The sequence below is a fragment of the Pollicipes pollicipes genome, unplaced genomic scaffold (assembly GCF_011947565.3).
Source record: "Pollicipes pollicipes isolate AB1234 unplaced genomic scaffold, Ppol_2.1 Scaffold_3087;HRSCAF=3621_pilon_pilon_pilon, whole genome shotgun sequence".
Classification (NCBI taxonomy): Eukaryota; Metazoa; Arthropoda; class Thecostraca; order Pollicipedomorpha; family Pollicipedidae; genus Pollicipes; species Pollicipes pollicipes.
In genome coordinates, this window is record NW_023596225.1 from 33,189,381 (window position 1) to 33,207,565 (window position 18,185).

General features: G+C 51.4%; 2 protein-coding genes across 6 annotated transcripts in view; both read right to left on the reverse strand.

The window, feature by feature from the left end:
* Nucleotides 1–4,268, reverse strand: part of LOC119090058 (glycoprotein-N-acetylgalactosamine 3-beta-galactosyltransferase 1) — a 56,835-nt gene extending 52,567 nt beyond the window's left edge. Inside the window, exon 1 of the mRNA XM_037212852.1 lies at nt 4,200–4,268. The gene's annotated coding sequence lies outside the window, so the exon portion shown is untranslated. The remainder of the gene's footprint in view (nt 1–4,199) is intronic.
* Nucleotides 4,269–7,634: 3,366 nt separating this feature from the next.
* On the reverse strand, nt 7,635–14,343 carry LOC119090541 (oocyte zinc finger protein XlCOF6). Of its 5 annotated transcripts, none has more exons than XM_037213362.1 (7): nt 14,071–14,343; nt 13,273–13,354; nt 12,483–12,639; nt 11,788–11,886; nt 10,913–11,002; nt 10,042–10,131; nt 7,635–9,679 (listed from the first exon to the last, which is right to left on the reverse strand). In XM_037213362.1, the coding sequence occupies exons 3-7, from the start codon at nt 12,577–12,579 to the stop codon at nt 7,938–7,940; spliced, it is 2,118 nt and encodes a 705-aa protein (XP_037069257.1). In that variant the 5' UTR covers nt 12,580–12,639; nt 13,273–13,354; nt 14,071–14,343; the 3' UTR covers nt 7,635–7,937. The 5 variants fall into 5 exon arrangements, with proteins under 5 accessions (XP_037069257.1, XP_037069254.1, XP_037069253.1 ...); XM_037213359.1 differs by having other exon boundaries at nt 13,178–13,354; XM_037213358.1 differs by having other exon boundaries at nt 13,169–13,354.
* Between the last annotated feature and the right edge of the window lie 3,842 nt (nt 14,344–18,185).

The following is an 18,185-nucleotide window of genomic DNA, read 5'->3' on the forward strand; positions in this document are numbered from 1 at the left end:
ATCGCCTATGCCCCAGCTTTGGGTTTTACTTGTTTTTTTTATAAAAGCAAAATGTGATGCCATTTGCTGTGACACACTCATTGAAAAGCAATTAAGACAATTTGTGTTACCACCATGCTTACGTCTCCTGGATACGTCCATGAACATTCAAGTTCCATGAATATTCAAGTTCAATCAAGAAATTGTTACCAACGAACCGGCATCGGGTGGGTCACAATTGGTTGATAGGCGTGAAAACTATCGGACAGAAAATGCCTAAAACTTATTTTTGCACATCTGTCGGCCCTTACTAGAAATCTTTGGATAGTAGGTTTTTTACAAACGTGGATCTCGTCAAGAGATGACGTGCGGGTTTATCTCAAAATCGTCCTAACAGTGCCTGACATCTCAGGAGAAGGCGGAAGGCCCTCCCCCCCACCCCCACCCCACCCCCTCCGTCGCCCGGATTGAGGATGGCGAGGAACCCGACCGGAACAGGGTTTAGTCATCCTCTAGTTCGGGGGTACTTCATAGCCAGTAGTCTAATAATGTTGTGCTTGATTACTCCCAAATCATTTTTGTGGCCTTTAAGCAGTTTATTTTCAGTTTTAGTTTATTTGGAGCTGGTATACTAATGTTTTGTAAGCATTCGTCCTGTTCAACATTGCGAGGAAGATGTTAGGACTTACACAAATATTTTGGGTTGGCATTGGTCGCTGTGAGTTGAGCTTTTCCTATGCATCCATTCGCATAACCTCATCTTGTTCGATTTGGCACCAGTGTGTTATACTCGACATTGTTTTCGAGAGACGAGGCATTGGTCGTTGCCCGGCCAATTGATGTATTATATTGTGCTGCACTTCATAAGGTCATTCCGCATTATTGGGCTATTTCCGGACCTTCGTTAACAGGTATATCGGCAATCACGAGGTGCAAGCATAACACGGCGCGAAGGGACATAGACAAAAGGTTAAAAATGTCAGGTACTTTCAATAATGTCATGGGCACGGGTCTCGAAAGTAGAAAAAGGCAAGTTCACAATGTCGCTGCCGATGACAGGCTCGTTGCAAATACGTACAGCTCGGTGTGGTTCTGGCGTTGCGTCCGGCGTCTGGGGGTTAGCGTCGTTATGGATCTAACTGTCGTTGACCGAGCTTTGGTTGTGTGCGTGATTTTTGTGGAGAGTACATGCACCTAGCCTTAAAAGACGGGCGCCTCTAAATTTAGGTAGAAGGGCACCCGGAAGCGCACGTGGAGGAGCACCGCAATCCAAAGTAGAGTCGTGCGCCAAGTCTGCAGGCAAATGGGATACCCCAAGCTCAACTGCAGGTACCCCAAGCCCCACAAAAGTGGCACACCCGAATCCCGGTAGATCGACGCCCGGAAAGGAAGACAGAGGAGCACCCCAGACGTCATGAGAAGCGCGTCCACTGTTCAAAGCGGGCAAACGCCAACAAACCCAGGTGGAGAGCAAGTAAAGGTACCATCAAGCCCAGGCGAATGGGATTAAAGACCATGCATGTTAACGGTTACACTAAACCTGGTAAGCCTTCGTGGTCCTCAAACAGATAGGAAGCCCCACGGCAGTGCATAGGGTCTCACCGAATTCAAATACAGAGGCGCTTCAACGTGAGCGGCAAGGTCAAGGTTAAGATTAGGCACGACAGCAGCATGGGAAGGGGCACTGGTAAACTTCGTGTAGGCGGTGCCCCAGGTCTGGGTAGAGGTGCAGTCCACAAACAAAACATAAACACAGAAGAGCGATCCAAGGCAGGTAAAAGAGGCATCCCAAGCTCAGCCAGCGGAGCCCTTTTAAGCCCGTTGAGTGGCGCTCAAGCCTGATCATTTGGTTATTTGATAAACGAATGTCACAATATCTATTAACAAATGTGACCGGAACGCCCCACGGCTTAACGGTAGATGGAGGGATGCCCCAAAGATCAGGCGAAGGGACCCTTTGAAGCAAAAAAGTTGAAGAGAGGAGTGAGTAGCGAAGAACAGGCGGGTAAAGCAGTGACCAAGAGGATGGTGTAGAGGTAAGAAGGAAAGGATGAAGTATTCAGCCCATGTAGAGGGGAGCTCCGCTCGTAGGAAGAACGCAGAGAAGTGTATTTCCTCATTAAGCTTTAGGAAAATTGCCGTGGAGGGCCGAAACATCGGAGCCCTCCAACCAGGGGAAAAGGAGTATCGATTTAACGGGTTGGGTACCCGAAGCAAAATAAGCGGACATCGGAGTGTTTATGTTTGGAAATACATGGACTCGACATGCACAGCGGTCGTGTGTGTCAGCAACAAGACGTCTCTATTAGCGGATAATTGCTGCTTAGAATGGCCCAACACGGCGACAAGCCACGTGGCCGTGTTGGGCCATGGGTGGGTGTTTATTATATGGGTGTTTATTATAGATCTCTGTGTAATCGTACGAATGAGCGGATAGCGGCCTTTTCTGTTCTGCTGTTGTGAATGAGGACTTCGTGCAATGAAGAACAAAGAAGCATTAAGAAATTGTCCAGACTGAACTATTTCAAACGAGACCTTATGGAAGGAAAGTTATGAAACTTTGAGAAATGAGTCCGCTCGAACGATTTCCAACGAACAGAAAGACGTCTAACAATGCCAATTTAAGAACGGAAAGCTGTTCATGCATGCTTCATTTGCTATGGGCAGAATTCGGACGAAATGCAGGCAACTGAAAACGATTATTTAAAACATTATTGACGTCCTGAATCGAATTGGGCGGGATTTAATATTGCGAAAGGGTCGGAGCGTAGGCGGATTAGTGTTTACAAAAACGTAGTATTGAACTGGTTTTGATTTTCGGCATTCATTATTTTAAAATCCGGCATCATTATATGAAAATATTTTCCTATGGATGGACTTATGCGGTCAACATCCAGGCCAGACGCAAATATTTTAGCTTTAGAGGAGCCAACGATCGGCGTTACATCAAGGCAATGCAGCCTCGATGCTATACAGCTCGTAACTTGATATCATGCTGTCAACACCAACAGCTTAAGAACAGGAGACCTACTGTCGGCAGCAACGGCGAACTTACCGTTGAAGCTGTCTGCAATGCGTGCTCTGAGGCGATAACCCATGACTACGCCGAGCATGTAGATCATTATGCCTGGTTCTCGCTCATGTTTACAATTCTGTGCACGATGAAAACGGGGGGGGGGCGGTTTTGAAGCAATTAGTTGACTTGATTGGCAAAATCTGTTTTGTTTTCATCGTCCAAGCCAGCTTTAATCCTCCCGTAGCTCGAGGAGGTAAGTGGGGTGTTTTGATTAGCGAGTAGCCAACAAGCAACCAAACAGGAATCTTTGAATGGTGCCCCCAAAAACGCAAGGACCCTGCCATTACCATTGCCATTTAAATATATATATATATATATATATATATATATATATATATATATATATATATATATATATTCCATTCGGGCCACCTGAACACATATTCTAGGCCTGCGCGACTGCGCAGACGCCGTTCTTGTTTGATGCTGAGACCAAAATTTCCCAACCTACTCAATTAACACTTAAAACGGCATTGTAGTATAAATGCACACTGCAACATGCACCAGGGAAATACGAAGTGAACATTGAATCATGCGGCTCACCATTGAGGCCAACATGAAATTATTGTAGGGCGCTAGACACAATGCAGGGATCTCTCTGATATCCACCAGTATCGACATTAGGAGTAACAGAAGAACGCTTTGACTTTTTCAGAACAAACTGAAAACTATGATTCTGAAAAGAAGTTTGTGAGCGCCTGCAAATTTAAACCGACAAAGTACTGAGTTTTCCGCGTCGCCCTCGGCAGCAACGCTATGAGCTACAACGCTCTCGTGATCGGAGTAGAACAATCGCGCACATGCTTTCCGTAGTACCCACCTATGTCCAAAACTGTGCGGAATTGCTACGGTGTAGACAGGGAACTCCGGAAAAAGACAAACACCTACCAAAGGAGTCTGATAATAGGTCTTCGCAAGGCCCACACTAGGTAGAACAAAATATTTGTTAGGCCCAATCCCGTCAAACACAACTACACATACACATGCTCACGACAAACCGAACCGTGCTCACTCACAGAGCGCTCAGCAAAAACGGCTTCACATCACCCAGCCAACATGCCTCCTTCACATCTCCCCGTTTCCTATACTCTCACATCATCTGGTTATACCATGCCCGGCGCCGCCGCTACTCGCCACTCCTCACCGATCAGCGCCAGTCGCGTGCGCCCTCCTCCTCGACGCTGCTCCTGCACTGCGTCGACGTCGTCGCGTCGGCCGGCCGTCGCGGGCGGCGCACGCGCGACCCGACGCGCGTCGAACAGGTGGACACCGCCGCCGACGGACGCCGACGGTGGCCGCTCCAGCCACGTGACTGGGCGGCCGCGCGCCGCCGGCAACGGAGATACCGCCCGCTTCCGACCCGGCGCCCGACTGCAGGCAGGCGGGACGAGACGAGACGGGACGGACGGGCGAGACGCTCCGGCGGACGGCGGCCACATTTCCTGTAGCCTTGCAACCGCAGGCCGGACTGCCGAGAGCGCGTGCCCGAGGGGCGGGGGCCGTGGGAGGTCAGCGGGTCAGCTGCGACCCACGCGGCGCAGGGGCTCGGGTGACTGCGGCGCATACGCGGCACGGCGGCCCCACGCCGACGCGACAGTGGTTTACGGGCGCGCCGCACGAACTAGGGTGAATTGTGGAGGCATGCGTGGATTTGATGTCTAACCGGCATGGAAAACACTGTCTGCAACGGATCTAGGTCGCCTAAAACACTGGCAGTTTGAAGTTCTGTTGACGCGCGTGGAAGAAGGGTGGGGCGGAAACATTCATCATTTTGTTATTTAGACCAGTGGGATTCAAATAACCTTCTTGGTAAACTGTTCCATGCGTAGGGACGTGCGCACGTAGCAACGCCGAATGGTACGTGTCCCTGCCCCTTTATCAAAGCTATGGAATATATTACCACACGCGAGGCTAAACGTTGAGTTAAAAAATGCAGATGGTCACGTAAAAATTAGACGATCGCGAACACGTGATTCCGCTTATGACACGCAAGAAGCAGCGCGCTAAACTCGGTTTTTGAAGATAACTTTTTATTGCGCTCCCGCCTCTTCTCGCATAGTGAAATTCTGTGTACGCCCCCGTGCATCATATTCATTGCCATCATGTTTATTAAACAACGCATGCCATGACACGTGAACATAAGTCACGAAGGCGCAAGGCAAATGCGTAAATCGAGGCACCTTGTCCGAAGCAGAGAGAAATGCTAGACTGCGTCCGCCAGCACGGTACAGCTGGCTCAGCTCTCGATTCGGCTGGATGGTCCGTCCAGCACATGCCTCACCGGGGATGTCTCTTCTGTATGGTATGGCAAGGGGACCACGACAACCTGGCGACAACCTAGTCGACAGATCGTCTAGAATTGAGCAGGAATTTCGGAAACATGGGACCACCATCGCACCATCAGCACCATCTGAGATCTGCACCAGCCTGGGGTGGCTGCTGCCCGAGCGGCCGGCGCGCGTCGTGCAGCGCGCGGTGACCTGCCGGCAGGTGACCCGCCACCGGCAGAGGCGGCGTCAGACGCGCGGCAGCGGTCGGCACGGCGAGGACGCCGCCCGCGCGCAGGGGCAGCTGTGCGGCAGGTCGGAGACGGCCCTGTGGCCACCGACGAGGGCGGCGTCAACCACCTGGTGGCCCAGCAGGCCCAGCGTACAGGTGGCGTCAGCCAACTGTACGGCACAGCAGACAGCACAGGGCGCCGCGTCCAACGCTCACGGTGCGCCCAATCGCCAATTGATGTGTACGCAGCGTCAGGTTATGTCTCGGGTTCAGCAGTGTGCTCCCGAGTCTAGGCACTGGTAAACACGAGTCCCGCTAAGGGTGTGCCTTTGCTAGCAAAAGCGGCACCACCAGCCTTGCTTAGCGGTTGTCCCAGTAGCCAGCTCGGTGCGCGACGTGGTGACCGACAGCATGAACTGCTTCCCTCCCTCCCAGCGTGGCGAATTTGGAGACTAAATGTCGAATACGGCGCATACGGGTGGGCCTGGCAGAAATTCCCACGCCCATCACCCCCGGGAGCTCTAGTCTCTCACGCACTTCGAGGATCTCGCACAATGTTGTTTGTCTACACTCATTCAGTTACGACAGTGAACACCGTCTTGAAGCATTGAGCATTGTCCTATTGCATCCCAAACATGGACTGATATCGTCGTTTAACCAGCACCTTCTGGTACATTGAAATCGGTAGTCTTCAGCGGTTTCCAGATGAAAGGCCGAATGCAAAAGCCGGACAGAAAAAGTCGAAAGTACATATGGTCGAACGGTGTCGGAGTCGAATGGAAAAAGATTGAAAGACAGAAAGTCGAAGCGGATAAAAATTGACAGAGATAACCATCAAGTGGAAAAGGCAACAGGAATTATATTTGGCAAGGATAATAGTTATCAGAAAATATTCGCGACGCATAAATACCGGTGGTGATAAAATATTAAAACACCCACCAAATGACAGACAGCCGACAGACGTAAAGTTCTAATTGGAAACGTGACAAGCGATAAAAGTCGGCAGGAACAAATGTCGAATAACAAAATGATTTAACGAAGGTGAATCTGGCAGAGATAAACGTCGATTCATGACAGCAAGCAAGCAGGCAGTCGACAGGATTAAGAACAGGAGAGATTGCATGAAAGGGAATGTTGCCGACTGCACTCGGATGTACTAACGGATGCAGTGGACTTCACTGCATCGCATTCCAGGGCTTGGGTCGCATCCATTTAATTTGGGCCCGCCCGCGCTCGTTCGGCGAACGCTGCTGGCAGGACGCCAGCATTCGAGTCTTTGCGACCGAACGGAACGCACCCTAGGGCTATCAGGTGCTCGATCTGCCATGGGTGGGAGTGTCCCGCCGATGCTCAGAAAAATTTCCGCTGGAATATCGTCTGGACATTCGCGAACAACCCAAGCACCCGAAGAGGCGCACGTGGCGGCCCCTGTCGGTAGTAGTTTTCCGGTAACCCTGGTGTTGGACAGACGCGTGCTTCCTGGTTCTCTCCCTGCTCCCACTGTTGCTTCCTGGTTCGAATATACCCGTTCTAAAAACATGACCCTGGACCATTGCCTCGGCCTGATATTTCACAAACACCATCCCCTGGCTCCTGGATCGCACCGCTTGTTTGGCAAACACAGTACTGTTCTCACTGTCCCCACCGTTTCTTTTGCAAGTACAAATATGGGTTGCTAGCTCCCACCGGCTCCCTCACCAACACCACAACCGAGTTATTGGATGCACGCCGGCTTTCAACAACACCAGACCCTGGTTCCCAAGTCATCAGTTGCTTTACAAACACCGGCCCCAGGTTCATGGTTCCCACAGGTGTTTCAGTTTTCACTGCCAAATGACTCAATCTGCGATCCGTCAGCTTTTGTACCACTCAACTTTTTTGCGATTCAAGTTTTAGTCCTGCCGGCTTCTTGTAATTCGACTTTCCTGATTCGGCTTTCTCATCGTCGACTTATATCTCTTTGAACTTGTCCTTCGACTCCTTCCAATTTGACCCTCATCCTTGTCAACTTATTGTTCGACTATTTCCTTTTCGACTTTTTGTTCAGACATCATCTCAAGCACAAAGACTCATACACCTTATTCTATTCAGGGTAGTTTTCAGAAACATGGCATTTCGTTCTTTACCCTTGGTCGGATTGACCTAATTTGTTTTCATTAAGTTAATGCATGCATTTACATGGATGATACAGAACGAAGACACGTCGATGACTAAAGCCAGAAACAACGATGCACATCCACCAATAGAAGAACATCACACATCAGTGGTGGCAAACGTAGGAGCCATACATCGAATCAGTCTGTAGTCTGGATAATAAAAAGGCGCACGAAAAAAAATCGCCCACCCGCCCCACGTTCCTATACGCCGGCGCAAGTCCGCGATATCACACATGCGTTAATGACAAGCCTACCGCGCGCTTCCTGTGGCGAACGTTCCGATGACCCCCGTTACCATCGGCGTTCCCTCCGAGCGAAGCGTTCGCTTCATGGGTCCGTGTGTGCTTGGCAAGCCCCCCTTTCCCACGGCACACCAGTCCGCACACCTGACACTTGAACTCCCCCCGTCCGCCCCTGTGGACCTCGGCATGGTCGGCCAAGGCCCGCCGAGTGCAAAACGGCCTTGCGCACTTGCGGCACTTGTGCAGCGCCTCATTGGCGGCGGCCCGCTGCAGGTGGCTGTCCAGCAACGTGCTGCTGGTGAACTTGGTGCCGCACTTGTCACACGCCCAGCGCTTCGGCCTAGTCTTGTGCGCGCGGACGTGCATGGCGAGCCTCTTCCCGTCGGCGAAGCTCATGCCGCAGATGCCGCACTGCACCTTCTGGTCGCCATGGGACAAGCTGTGTGCTTCCATGTTGCTGCGGAACTTAAACGCCAGTCCGCAGAGCGAGCACTCGAACGGCTTGGTGCCCCTGTGTATCAGCACGTGATGCGCCAGCTGGCGCTGGTCGGCGCACGCCTTCCCGCACTTGACGCACGTAAAGGGCGTCTGGCGCACGTGGCGTCGCACGTGGCCGGTCAGCCCGCCGGCTCTCGCGAACGACGCCGCGCACCCGCCGCAGTGAAGCCGCGCGCGGCCCAGGTGCGCCCAGTAGTGATCGTACAGGCCGCTTCGATCCGCGAACGACCGCCCGCAGCCCTCGCACGTGAACGCCGTCTCGCCGCTGGCCACGCGCACGTGGCGGTCCAGGCCAACAGACCGCGGGAACTCCTCGCCGCACGCCAAGCAGACTGCGCGGGAGCTCGCCTCGCGGGGGCCCGTCTCGAGGGAGCCCGCCTCGCGAGAGCACGCCTCGCTGGCCAACCGGGCGTCACGGTGCTGCTGCACGTGGCGCTCCAGCGCGCCCACGTCCCCCAGCCTCTTCCCGCAGATGACGCACAGCGCCTTATTCACGGTGGTGCGTGTGCCGAAGTGCCGCCGCAGGTCTTGGAGGGTCGGGAACAGCCACAGGCAGGGCGCGCAGCCGTACGGCGTCTCCCAGTAGTGTCTCCGGATGTGAGCGGCTAGCGGTTTGCGGTCGAAGTGTTTCATCCCGCATATATTGCACGCGTGCGATGCCCCGTACACTCCTGCAGCCCGCTTTGGAATCGGACATCTCAGGCTGTCTTCATCACCCATATCTTTGATGCTCAACGAGCGCATGCTTGGATCCGGAAGAGCCGGGGCGCCCTCGATCGGACCCCTCAGAATGTTTAACGACTCCTCACAGCACTCGCACTGGTGGGAGTAGTCCGCGCCAGTGCCCGTATCGGTGCGGCACATCTCACAGCTCGCAGCCCTGGCAGCCATGTGGGCGCGCACGTGCTTCACCCGGTGGATCCCGCGGCTGAACGTCTGTCCACAAACGGTCTCGCTCGGCTTTCCCGGGTGGATCAGGGCGTGGACGTCCCGACAAACTCGTCTCTGGAACACCCTGCCGCACTCGCCGCACGTGAACGGCCCCCGCTCGCTCTGGTTCGAGCACTGCGGACAGGGGTGCCCTGAACGGATGACGGACGTCTTGTCCCACATGCACACGAATGTCTTGCCCTCAGCGACACAGGCGGGTTCGTGTTTGACGGTGTCCACCAGCGGCGCTTGCTCGGATTTCGCGTGGACCAGGGGGTCCCGGTCCGACGTCAAACCACCTGAAACAGACCCCAAGTCAGCGTCGTGGCTTGCGGGCCCTCCGAGCCCTTTTGCCCGTCAGTGCCAACTCCATCGCCTCAGTAAGCGACAGTGTAATCCACCGGAGACACGCTTCTCACTGGCGTGCGCAGATGTGACTGGGCAACGCCTACCCAAAATAGGTACACACCAGGCATGGCCGATACAAGAGCCACCACAATGAACGTGATTCTATTTCCTTCCCATATAGCCCCCGAGTGACCACCCTAGAGCTGGCAACAGGGCTTAACAAACGCTCGACAAAAGAGACAACTTAGAGCTCAACAAAACAAACCAAATACCACATGACTGGCGGGCAGAACAGCGGCCTCACCGAGCATACCTTCCGCACAAGAGTCCTCATCCTCCGACGGCTCAATTTTCACCGATATAGACGGCTCAGGCCATTCACACTTCATATTTGCTGGTTCCTCTGTGAATCAAACAGTGGTTACGGAAATGAAGCTGCCAGTTTCCATGTCTCACACCGCTACACCGCTGCAAATGGGGCGTAAAAGACTGGATTATCAGATAGGCAGCTGGCGAATATGCAAAACAGAACGACTGGATCAAAAAACTTTCCAAACAATGGTACACAAATGCCCGCAATAGTCCCTGACCAGCAATTCGGCAATGCTCCAGCAAGATCTCTATCGGAGTAAAATCGAAGAACCGCACATCGCTTAACGTTTTCTTTTAGTTCTGGGTCATTTTGGAGCGCACCTGCAACAAAAACACGACGACGCAGACTTTACTGAGGTTAAGTTTTTAAAAGACACCATTCCCTGAAAACGTTAACGGCTAAAACTAAAATCAAAACGATTAAAACATAACAGAAACGTACACACAGCCCAAGACGCCAGCAGTAATGCATCGGAGGCAATGCAGCCAGCATATCTGTAATGCACGGCGAAAGAAGGTTTGAAGTGTTCGGCGCCGTCGTTAAGTACCACGTAACACCCAACAAGTTCGCAACCTTGAGCACTCTCTCGCTTTCACGCGATGCTATCTGGGGAATTCCGGGCGGAGAAAGCGTTCTGCCGTTTCTTTCTGGATGTTTCTTCGCGTGCCGTGATATGCTCATGGAACCCACCCAATATCCTTCGTTCAATACGACGAATATTACCTGATATCGTCGTAAACGTCACAACGTCACGTCGTAAACGGCACGAGGAAGCATATGGCATAAGCACATGTCAGCAAAGTACACTAACCGGCAGTCTCCGAGACGGAGGCGACATCGCGGTCGGGCCAATCTGTTGCCAATGGGTCCGCGGGCTCAGATTTGATTGCGAGAGGGTCATCTGAAATTCAGATCATATTTACTCTGGTCACAGACTGCGGTCCTGTCGGCCATTTCACGCGGTCGCTTGCCGATGAAAACACAGCACAGAAACATGGAAAAATCACACCCGATCTCCAAATGCATTAAGATCACTACGTATCCCGCAACCTGAGATAGTGACGACCTGCTTCTCTGATAAACGAGCGGTAAACTTGTCAAGCAGGAAAAAAACGCCGCATTTCAATCAACTCTCATCAACCATTCCCGTCACGTCTGTACTCTGTCGTAACGATTTCGTTCGAGCTCTGAAACTGGGTTTCAAAACTAGGTTTGCCCTGTAGCCTTCAGTGGTTCTTTAAGCTGCGCATGGTGCATACTCACCCATACATCAGCTAGATTTCTTACTAAATTACGTCTGTATCACCTTTTCGAATCTTTTAAAACTTAGTTCTTAATGTCCAAAAGAAAGATGCACAACAATACAAATGCATTTAGCACTATTATGTTCCAAACGCATCGAACCCTTCCCCCCCCCCCCCCCCCCATTTACGCCACACCACATTATTCACTGCGAACACTTATGGGTGAAAAGGTGGATCTCATCGGGTTTCCTTTCCACTCGAAAGTTCGAAGAAATAGTTCAGGTCAAAGCAAAAGTGCCGCAGATTTCCATGGCAACATAACATGGAGAGGCAAAGCACGTTTCGTCCACACCAGGCAATGTAACCAGGAATGTGCAAAACTATACGTTAGGATACATTTCAAGAGCAGAAAAGTCTTTCGCTGGGCTTTGAAATAACTGACCAGGAAGTACGAAGTCCGGCATATCCTCGAAACGTTCCTGGGAGACCGACTCGCAGTATTCGGTTTTCAGTCTGGGATGGCCTTCAGCTGAGAATGAGACTGAAAGAGGGGAACATTTTAACGGCGTTGTAAGAGAGCCAAAAAAGTAAATGCAAAACACATCACACTCAACCCGGATTATTGCAGCGACATATGTAACCATAACTGACTTGCCCTTGCATGCATCACACACACACGCACGCACGCACGCACGCACGCACGCACGCACGCACGCACGCACGCACGCACGCACGCACATACACACACACAACTTGCATGCCAGGCTGAAGACATGCCTTGCACTGAGCATGTATGACATGGTAAAATTAGGCCAACAATGTCAGCACATCTAGCTATATGTCTCAATACTAAAGCTGGATGCTGCAATGATAATTCAGGGCAAACATTCCCATTTGAAGCTTTGTAACAATATTCTGAGCTCACTTTGGCACACCTCCACACATGCACCAGGTGTGCACAACACACACATGCACACACACATCAATGCCATTTAGGCCTCTGACAAAGTGGTTGGTCTGATGGTAGACTTCATCACTGACTGGAAAAGTCCAGTCCACTTAACAATGTCTTGAAACAGACATCATCCCAAACACTCTGAACTAGCAGTGCCCACCCCTCACCACAGCCCCCATCACCTGTATCATCCATATCAGCATCAGCTGGCTCATTGTTGTCAGTATGTTCATCAGAGAAATCAGCATGTCTATCACTGCCTTTGATGTCCCATGCCATGGGCACAGCACCCTCATTGCTGGCTTGGGTAGAAGCAGTAGGACTGTCAGCTTTAATGATCTGTGAAAAAGATTGCTTTTATAGATGTCTTGCTCAACATGCCACACATATGCATGCAGGAAACTTTCAGATTAAAAATGCTAGTATGAACAATACATCAGAATTGGCACAATGGAATACATACTGATTTTTTCTTTCTCTTGGAAAAACACAAAATGGGTAACAAATTCAACCTCTGTGTGTACTTTCTAACAATGTACATCCAGTGTTCAGGAAGCATCCATAGTACCTTTCCAGAGGCAGAGGAGGCAAGAGGACCTGTTGTGTGTTTATGGTTTGATGGTGACAATTTCATGTCAAAATATTATATCAACAATATACCAATAGCCCTGTTTTATAATGTGGGGGTACAAAATTGGTTTCACCTCTTACTGTTAGTCAGGATAAGTAGGTTGCACATGTAAGGCAGCCAATGTCAGCTACAGTATCAGTATGAAAAGGATCAGTAGAAGCAGTGGGTGGTAGCCAGTAGGTACTTCAGTTGGTGGTGATCAATGTTTCCATTCTAGCATGAGATAATGGAACATACTAGACCCACATGATCTTCAACAGCATGTTCCACTAAGGGTATTTGTTGTTTCCTCAGAGGCAAGTGTTGCTGTTGCAGCTGTGAGTCCTGACATTCAAACTTGCTTGGGATGGCTCCTTTCTTGAGATTCAGCCTTTGAGTCAGTCCCATCAGCTGGATCATCATGAGATTTGAGTAGTCCTCTTCCTGAAATGTGAAATATGATGTTAACATATTTGCAGTCATCCTTCTCATATGCCATGTGGATATAAAGGCCTGATCATTACAGGAGTTTCAGAATGTATGACAATCAAATTACAGTGCAGCAACAGATAGATAGTCACCAGGGGCTGATATTTTCATATCTATTTATGTCCTGCACCATAACACAATGCCTCTTGTGAATGTAATGGTTATTTTAGGTCATCTTGTGCAACATGTTGTCACCAATTCTTCATTGTCCCATGTTATGATGTCTGATCCCCACAGCTGTGCAGCCAATGATGCAACTATTGACAAAGTAATAATCTTGTCCATCATATCTATCATCAGCATAGTTTCACAAAATGAGGTGGGAAGCACTTTCACTCCTTGTGCCCAAGCAGTGAAAAATAACAAAACCTATTCACAAATTTCGAAGGAACAGGCTACCCAATTGATCTGGTCCACTATCATCTCAGAGTTAAGATGCAGGCCTGGGGCTAGTAATCACTCTTTAAACCATTAACAGTCACTTACCACATTTGTGTTGGTTGTTGTGATCTAAGCAGGTATGAGGTGTAAGGGCAAATGTCCTTTAGTGATGTTCTTTGACACATGGAGAACATGGAGGTGTTAAATGCATTCAGAAATTCTGGTGAGGCCTGTATTGGCACTACCCAGGAGCCCAACTAACGAAATCCAACAGCTTTGTGGCAACCCACCTTAAAATGGTCTTCACAGCAGTGCCATCTACCCCTAGAAGTAAGATCTGCAGCATCTGACCTCCTAGCGGCCCTGGCCCATCTCCTTCGAATCTCGAGGTCGCGCGGTACAGCAAAAAACCTCTTATGTGGGGTGCTCACTAACGAATTGGTGCAATCTGGCACAAAACAAGTCCTTGTTGGCTTGCGAATGCGCACCACTCGAGACATGTTAACCCACAACGAATGTATTATTCCTAAACCTTTCCACGACGAACCCCCTCAAACCATCAACTGTTTACTACGTGCAATGCTGTGTAATACGGCGCCGTATGAGTATCTGAAATGGTCATACCGAAACTTGCTGACGACGAAAACGGGCTCTACTCTAGAGAAATTTGTGACAAGAAATATCTCTAGAAATGCTACATTTAAACGGCAGTGATTGAATATACCAAAAGTTGGCCCATATTCGGCCCAAATTCGGCCCAGCTGGTTACATGCATGGGAACATACATGTGTAATGCAACTGGACATTGCGGAGCGTCTAGATTGTTTCGAGAGTGTGGTTAACGCGTCTGCGTTGACCGTTGCGCGTCTTGGGAACCAGAAGTAGGGGGTCCCCCGCAGTGCCCGCTCTTCCTACCAGGGTGGCAGGCAATACCATATAGCCTCAGCAGCTGAGTGCATGTAAAGCTCATTGACACACGCACACAGACACACGTTTACGTATACGCACACGCACATACATCGATCGCTTCGAATTTTGGTGTGCGTGACAAGCTGATACCGAAAATCACTGCATGCTGAGGTAGGATTTTACGGAGCTTGCAAATTGTAAGACATAAAACATGCCAGTTTGATGGCGTGGGACGTCGTGATTCCTTTAACAGTTGGTGTGTAGGGCTTTTTCATCATGCAGATCCCGAAAGTTATAGGTTTTGAGGCTGGATGTGCGTGCCTTCCGAGTTAAAAGGCGCGGAACGTGCCAGTTTGGTATTGAGGGGCATGTCGATCGCCCTAAAATGTGTTGTACAGGGCTGCTCAGCAGGTTGATTCTGAAAGTCATAGGTATGGTTATTAAAAATGGGATCGGCACTTAACGTGTCGATTGAATTTCATGATTTCAACATTCCAACAATGTTCAGCTCAGTTTGGAAATTTGACAGACGGGGCAGAAATCTTTGAATTTTACTGACAGCTTATATTGTGCCGTAAATTCCTATACCTTTCATCTTATTTGATACCACTCGTCTTTAAAATGATTCCATTCTGGAAAATGAACAGGGTAGAGCACCCTAGAAGAAACCTCCCCCAGAAACACGGGAAGTACAGTTTCCATGATGAATGGCATGAGTAGAAATGACATTGATGTTGCTGCCGTAAAGAGAGCCTGAGATGCTCATCACTTTTCAAGTTACGACTCGTTGTCACTCACCATCCGAGTAAGCTGCCGCCGTCGACCCCACTGACAGCTGAACTTAGCGGACATCAATGCGAATTGTGGACGTCTTCACGGAGACCTGCGATGCACGTTACTTACCCATGAACATTTTGTTTTGCTTTATTTAATTCGTGTGAGAGAGTGCAGCGAGGTGAGTAGTGAGTAGATGTTACGGGCTGCGGTGAGTAGTTATTGTACCTTAAAAATTATGATTTTTTGACATTCTGATTTTTTGGGAGCATTTTGGACGGACAGCTGACCCATCCTTGGACTTCGGATTGGACTGTGGGTAATTATTTCTAGAAAACGGTGCCTCTGGTAAGCACAGCTAGCCCCAGCACCACACAAATGCCAAATGACCACACTCGTTGCCGCTGATTTGGACTCTTATGACATTACTGAAGTAAGTCCATACAGAAACGCTGAATGATCTGGAACTTGAAACAAGTGTGAAAATGGGTTATCTTCAAATCGCAGATGTGCGAAGTGTGTGTTACATTACAAAAGCACCACACGATCCTTTTGGTTGAATTTCATTTTCGGCACATGTAAATGAACATATCAAACAATGATTGTATGTGAGTTAGAAGTAGTGGACGGCTATGATGAGCCCCGTGCGTTAAGATCTGGTCGCCTACTCCCGGGCGGTGCGGCCGACCTGGACGGCCGGCCGCGGACGGGCGACGAGATCGTCTCGGAGGACGGCCAGCTAGTGGTCGGCTCTTCCCACCACCACGCCGTCCATCTGGTCAACCAGGCGGCCAGCAACGGCCGGGTCCAGGTCAGCGGTCGACGGCGGAGCGGGCCTACCCTCAGCGCAGGGCTCCCATGGACACGGCGTCCCCAGGGGAGCGGGCCTGCCCTCAGCGCAGAGCCCCCATGGACACGGTGTCCCCAGCGGAGCGGACCTGCCCTCAGCACAGGGCTTTCATGGACACGGTGTTTAGCACGCCGCCACCTGTTCCAGACAATGCGTGTGGACTGTGGGTGCCACTGGCTGATTGTGAGATGCACAAATATCTCACACAGGCTCCTCATGGAACTAGTGCCTGATATCCTAGGCTATCACCTTTTAATAAGAGTTGATCAATTTACATTATCATATTCGTAGCGAGATGCCTGTTTCCTTAGCGTACATTTAGTCCCCTGGCGTTCCTCAGACCGATGTGTTTATTGATGTCCATCATCATATTTCGAAGTGAGATGCATTGTTACTAGGTGCGCATTCAGTTCCCTGAGCACCTCCGACTGACTAAGGCCCCCTCCCCCGTCGGCAGCTGAACTAATGCCCCCTCCCCCGTCGGCAGCTGAACGTGCGTCGTTTGCTGTCGCCGCCGGGCCGGCCCACCTCACCTTCCCGCGCCAAATGGCCGTCACGCGCCGCCAGGGCGAGGGCCTCGGCTTCGGCTTCGTCATCATCTCGTCGGCCGGCCGCTCGGGCGCCACCATCGGCCGCGCGCTGGAGGGCAGCCCGGCAGACCGCTGCGGCCATCTCCCCGTCGGCGACCGCGTGCTGGCCGTGCACGATACGCCCATAGCGGGCATGCACCACGACCAGGTGGTGGCGTTGATCAAAGACGGCGGCTACCGTGTGACGCTGGGGCCGCCGACTGACGACTCGCCCAGCAACACCTCCATGCCGCAGAAGGCGGGCGGCGGCGCACCGACCGCCTGGAGATGGGCGGTATGCGCGACGCTCCAGCTGCGTGGGGAGGACGGCGCCGGGCGCTGTCTTGTTATGAGCCGCTGGGCAATGTAAAGGGTCTGGTCTTACCACGTCACGCTCTGCGTCTTCTTTTCATACTGAAGTACCAATTATTATTTGTCACCTGGTGATAAGCGAAGTTTGAATGTGCCGTTTCTAACTCCTTTTTGATTGTTACGTTTTTTATGATTATCGAATGCTCCACAACGTATTTGCATGATATTCACCTAGTGATGAAGATTTGAAATTTTTAACAGCACTTTGACTGTTGAGACCCATTCGCGCTATACTGATGTGTGAGTGGTGTTATGTCAACCGTTAGCGGTCAGAGAGCAAAAAAGACCGTCTTGACAGCGATATCACCACTAGCCCAGGGGGCAAGTTGCCCAACCCTGCTGACCAGCTTGGGACAGCTGACACCTTTCTCCTGTGCCGAGCCGTGGTTCTCGAGTGTCCAGGACGAGGAGTACATGATTGGGGACGGGTCGGCTGGCGAGTACGACCTTCACGCCATGCAGTTCCGGCGAGGCCCGCGTGGGCTCGGCTTCTCGATCCGAAGCGCGGGGTCGGCGGCAATCGGCGCCCGGCGCCGCACGCCGTGCCGTCGGTTACCAGGTGCCCGGGCCCCTGACCACCGGTGCATCGCCGCCGCCGCCCGGCTGGCTCGCGTGGTGCGGCGTCTCCGCCACGGTCAGCAGCTGCGGGGCTGATGTGGCCGGCCGGCAGCTTGGGCATGGCGCCAGAAGCACCTCGCGCCGCTCCACCAGCGTTGCCAGCGGCCTGGAGCGATAAAACAGACAGAGTCATCGTCCTCATCTCCAGGCTCCAGCGGTGAGGCAGGATGGGTATGGCCACCAGGGGTATCTTGTCAGGCTGGGTCAAGACGAGCAAACAACGGCAGTGGCTACTTCTCTCCACCGGCCGCAAGGCCGGAAACGCGCGAATAAATGCTGATTGGAATGAGAAAAATGCCGCTGGACCTCACCA

Excerpts from the sequence above, each read along its gene's own strand:
- LOC119090541 (XM_037213358.1), bottom strand. The coding sequence starts at position 14,280 with ATGTCTCGAGTGGTGCGCATTCGCAAGCCAACAAGGACTTGTTTTGTG. Across the intron at positions 10,132-10,912 it reads CTCCGTCTCGGAGACTGCCG|AGGAACCAGCAAATATGAAG; the intron begins GTTAGTGTACTT and ends TTTGATTCACAG. Across the intron at positions 9,680-10,041 it reads TGAGGACTCTTGTGCGGAAG|GTGGTTTGACGTCGGACCGG; the intron begins GTATGCTCGGTG and ends GGTCTGTTTCAG.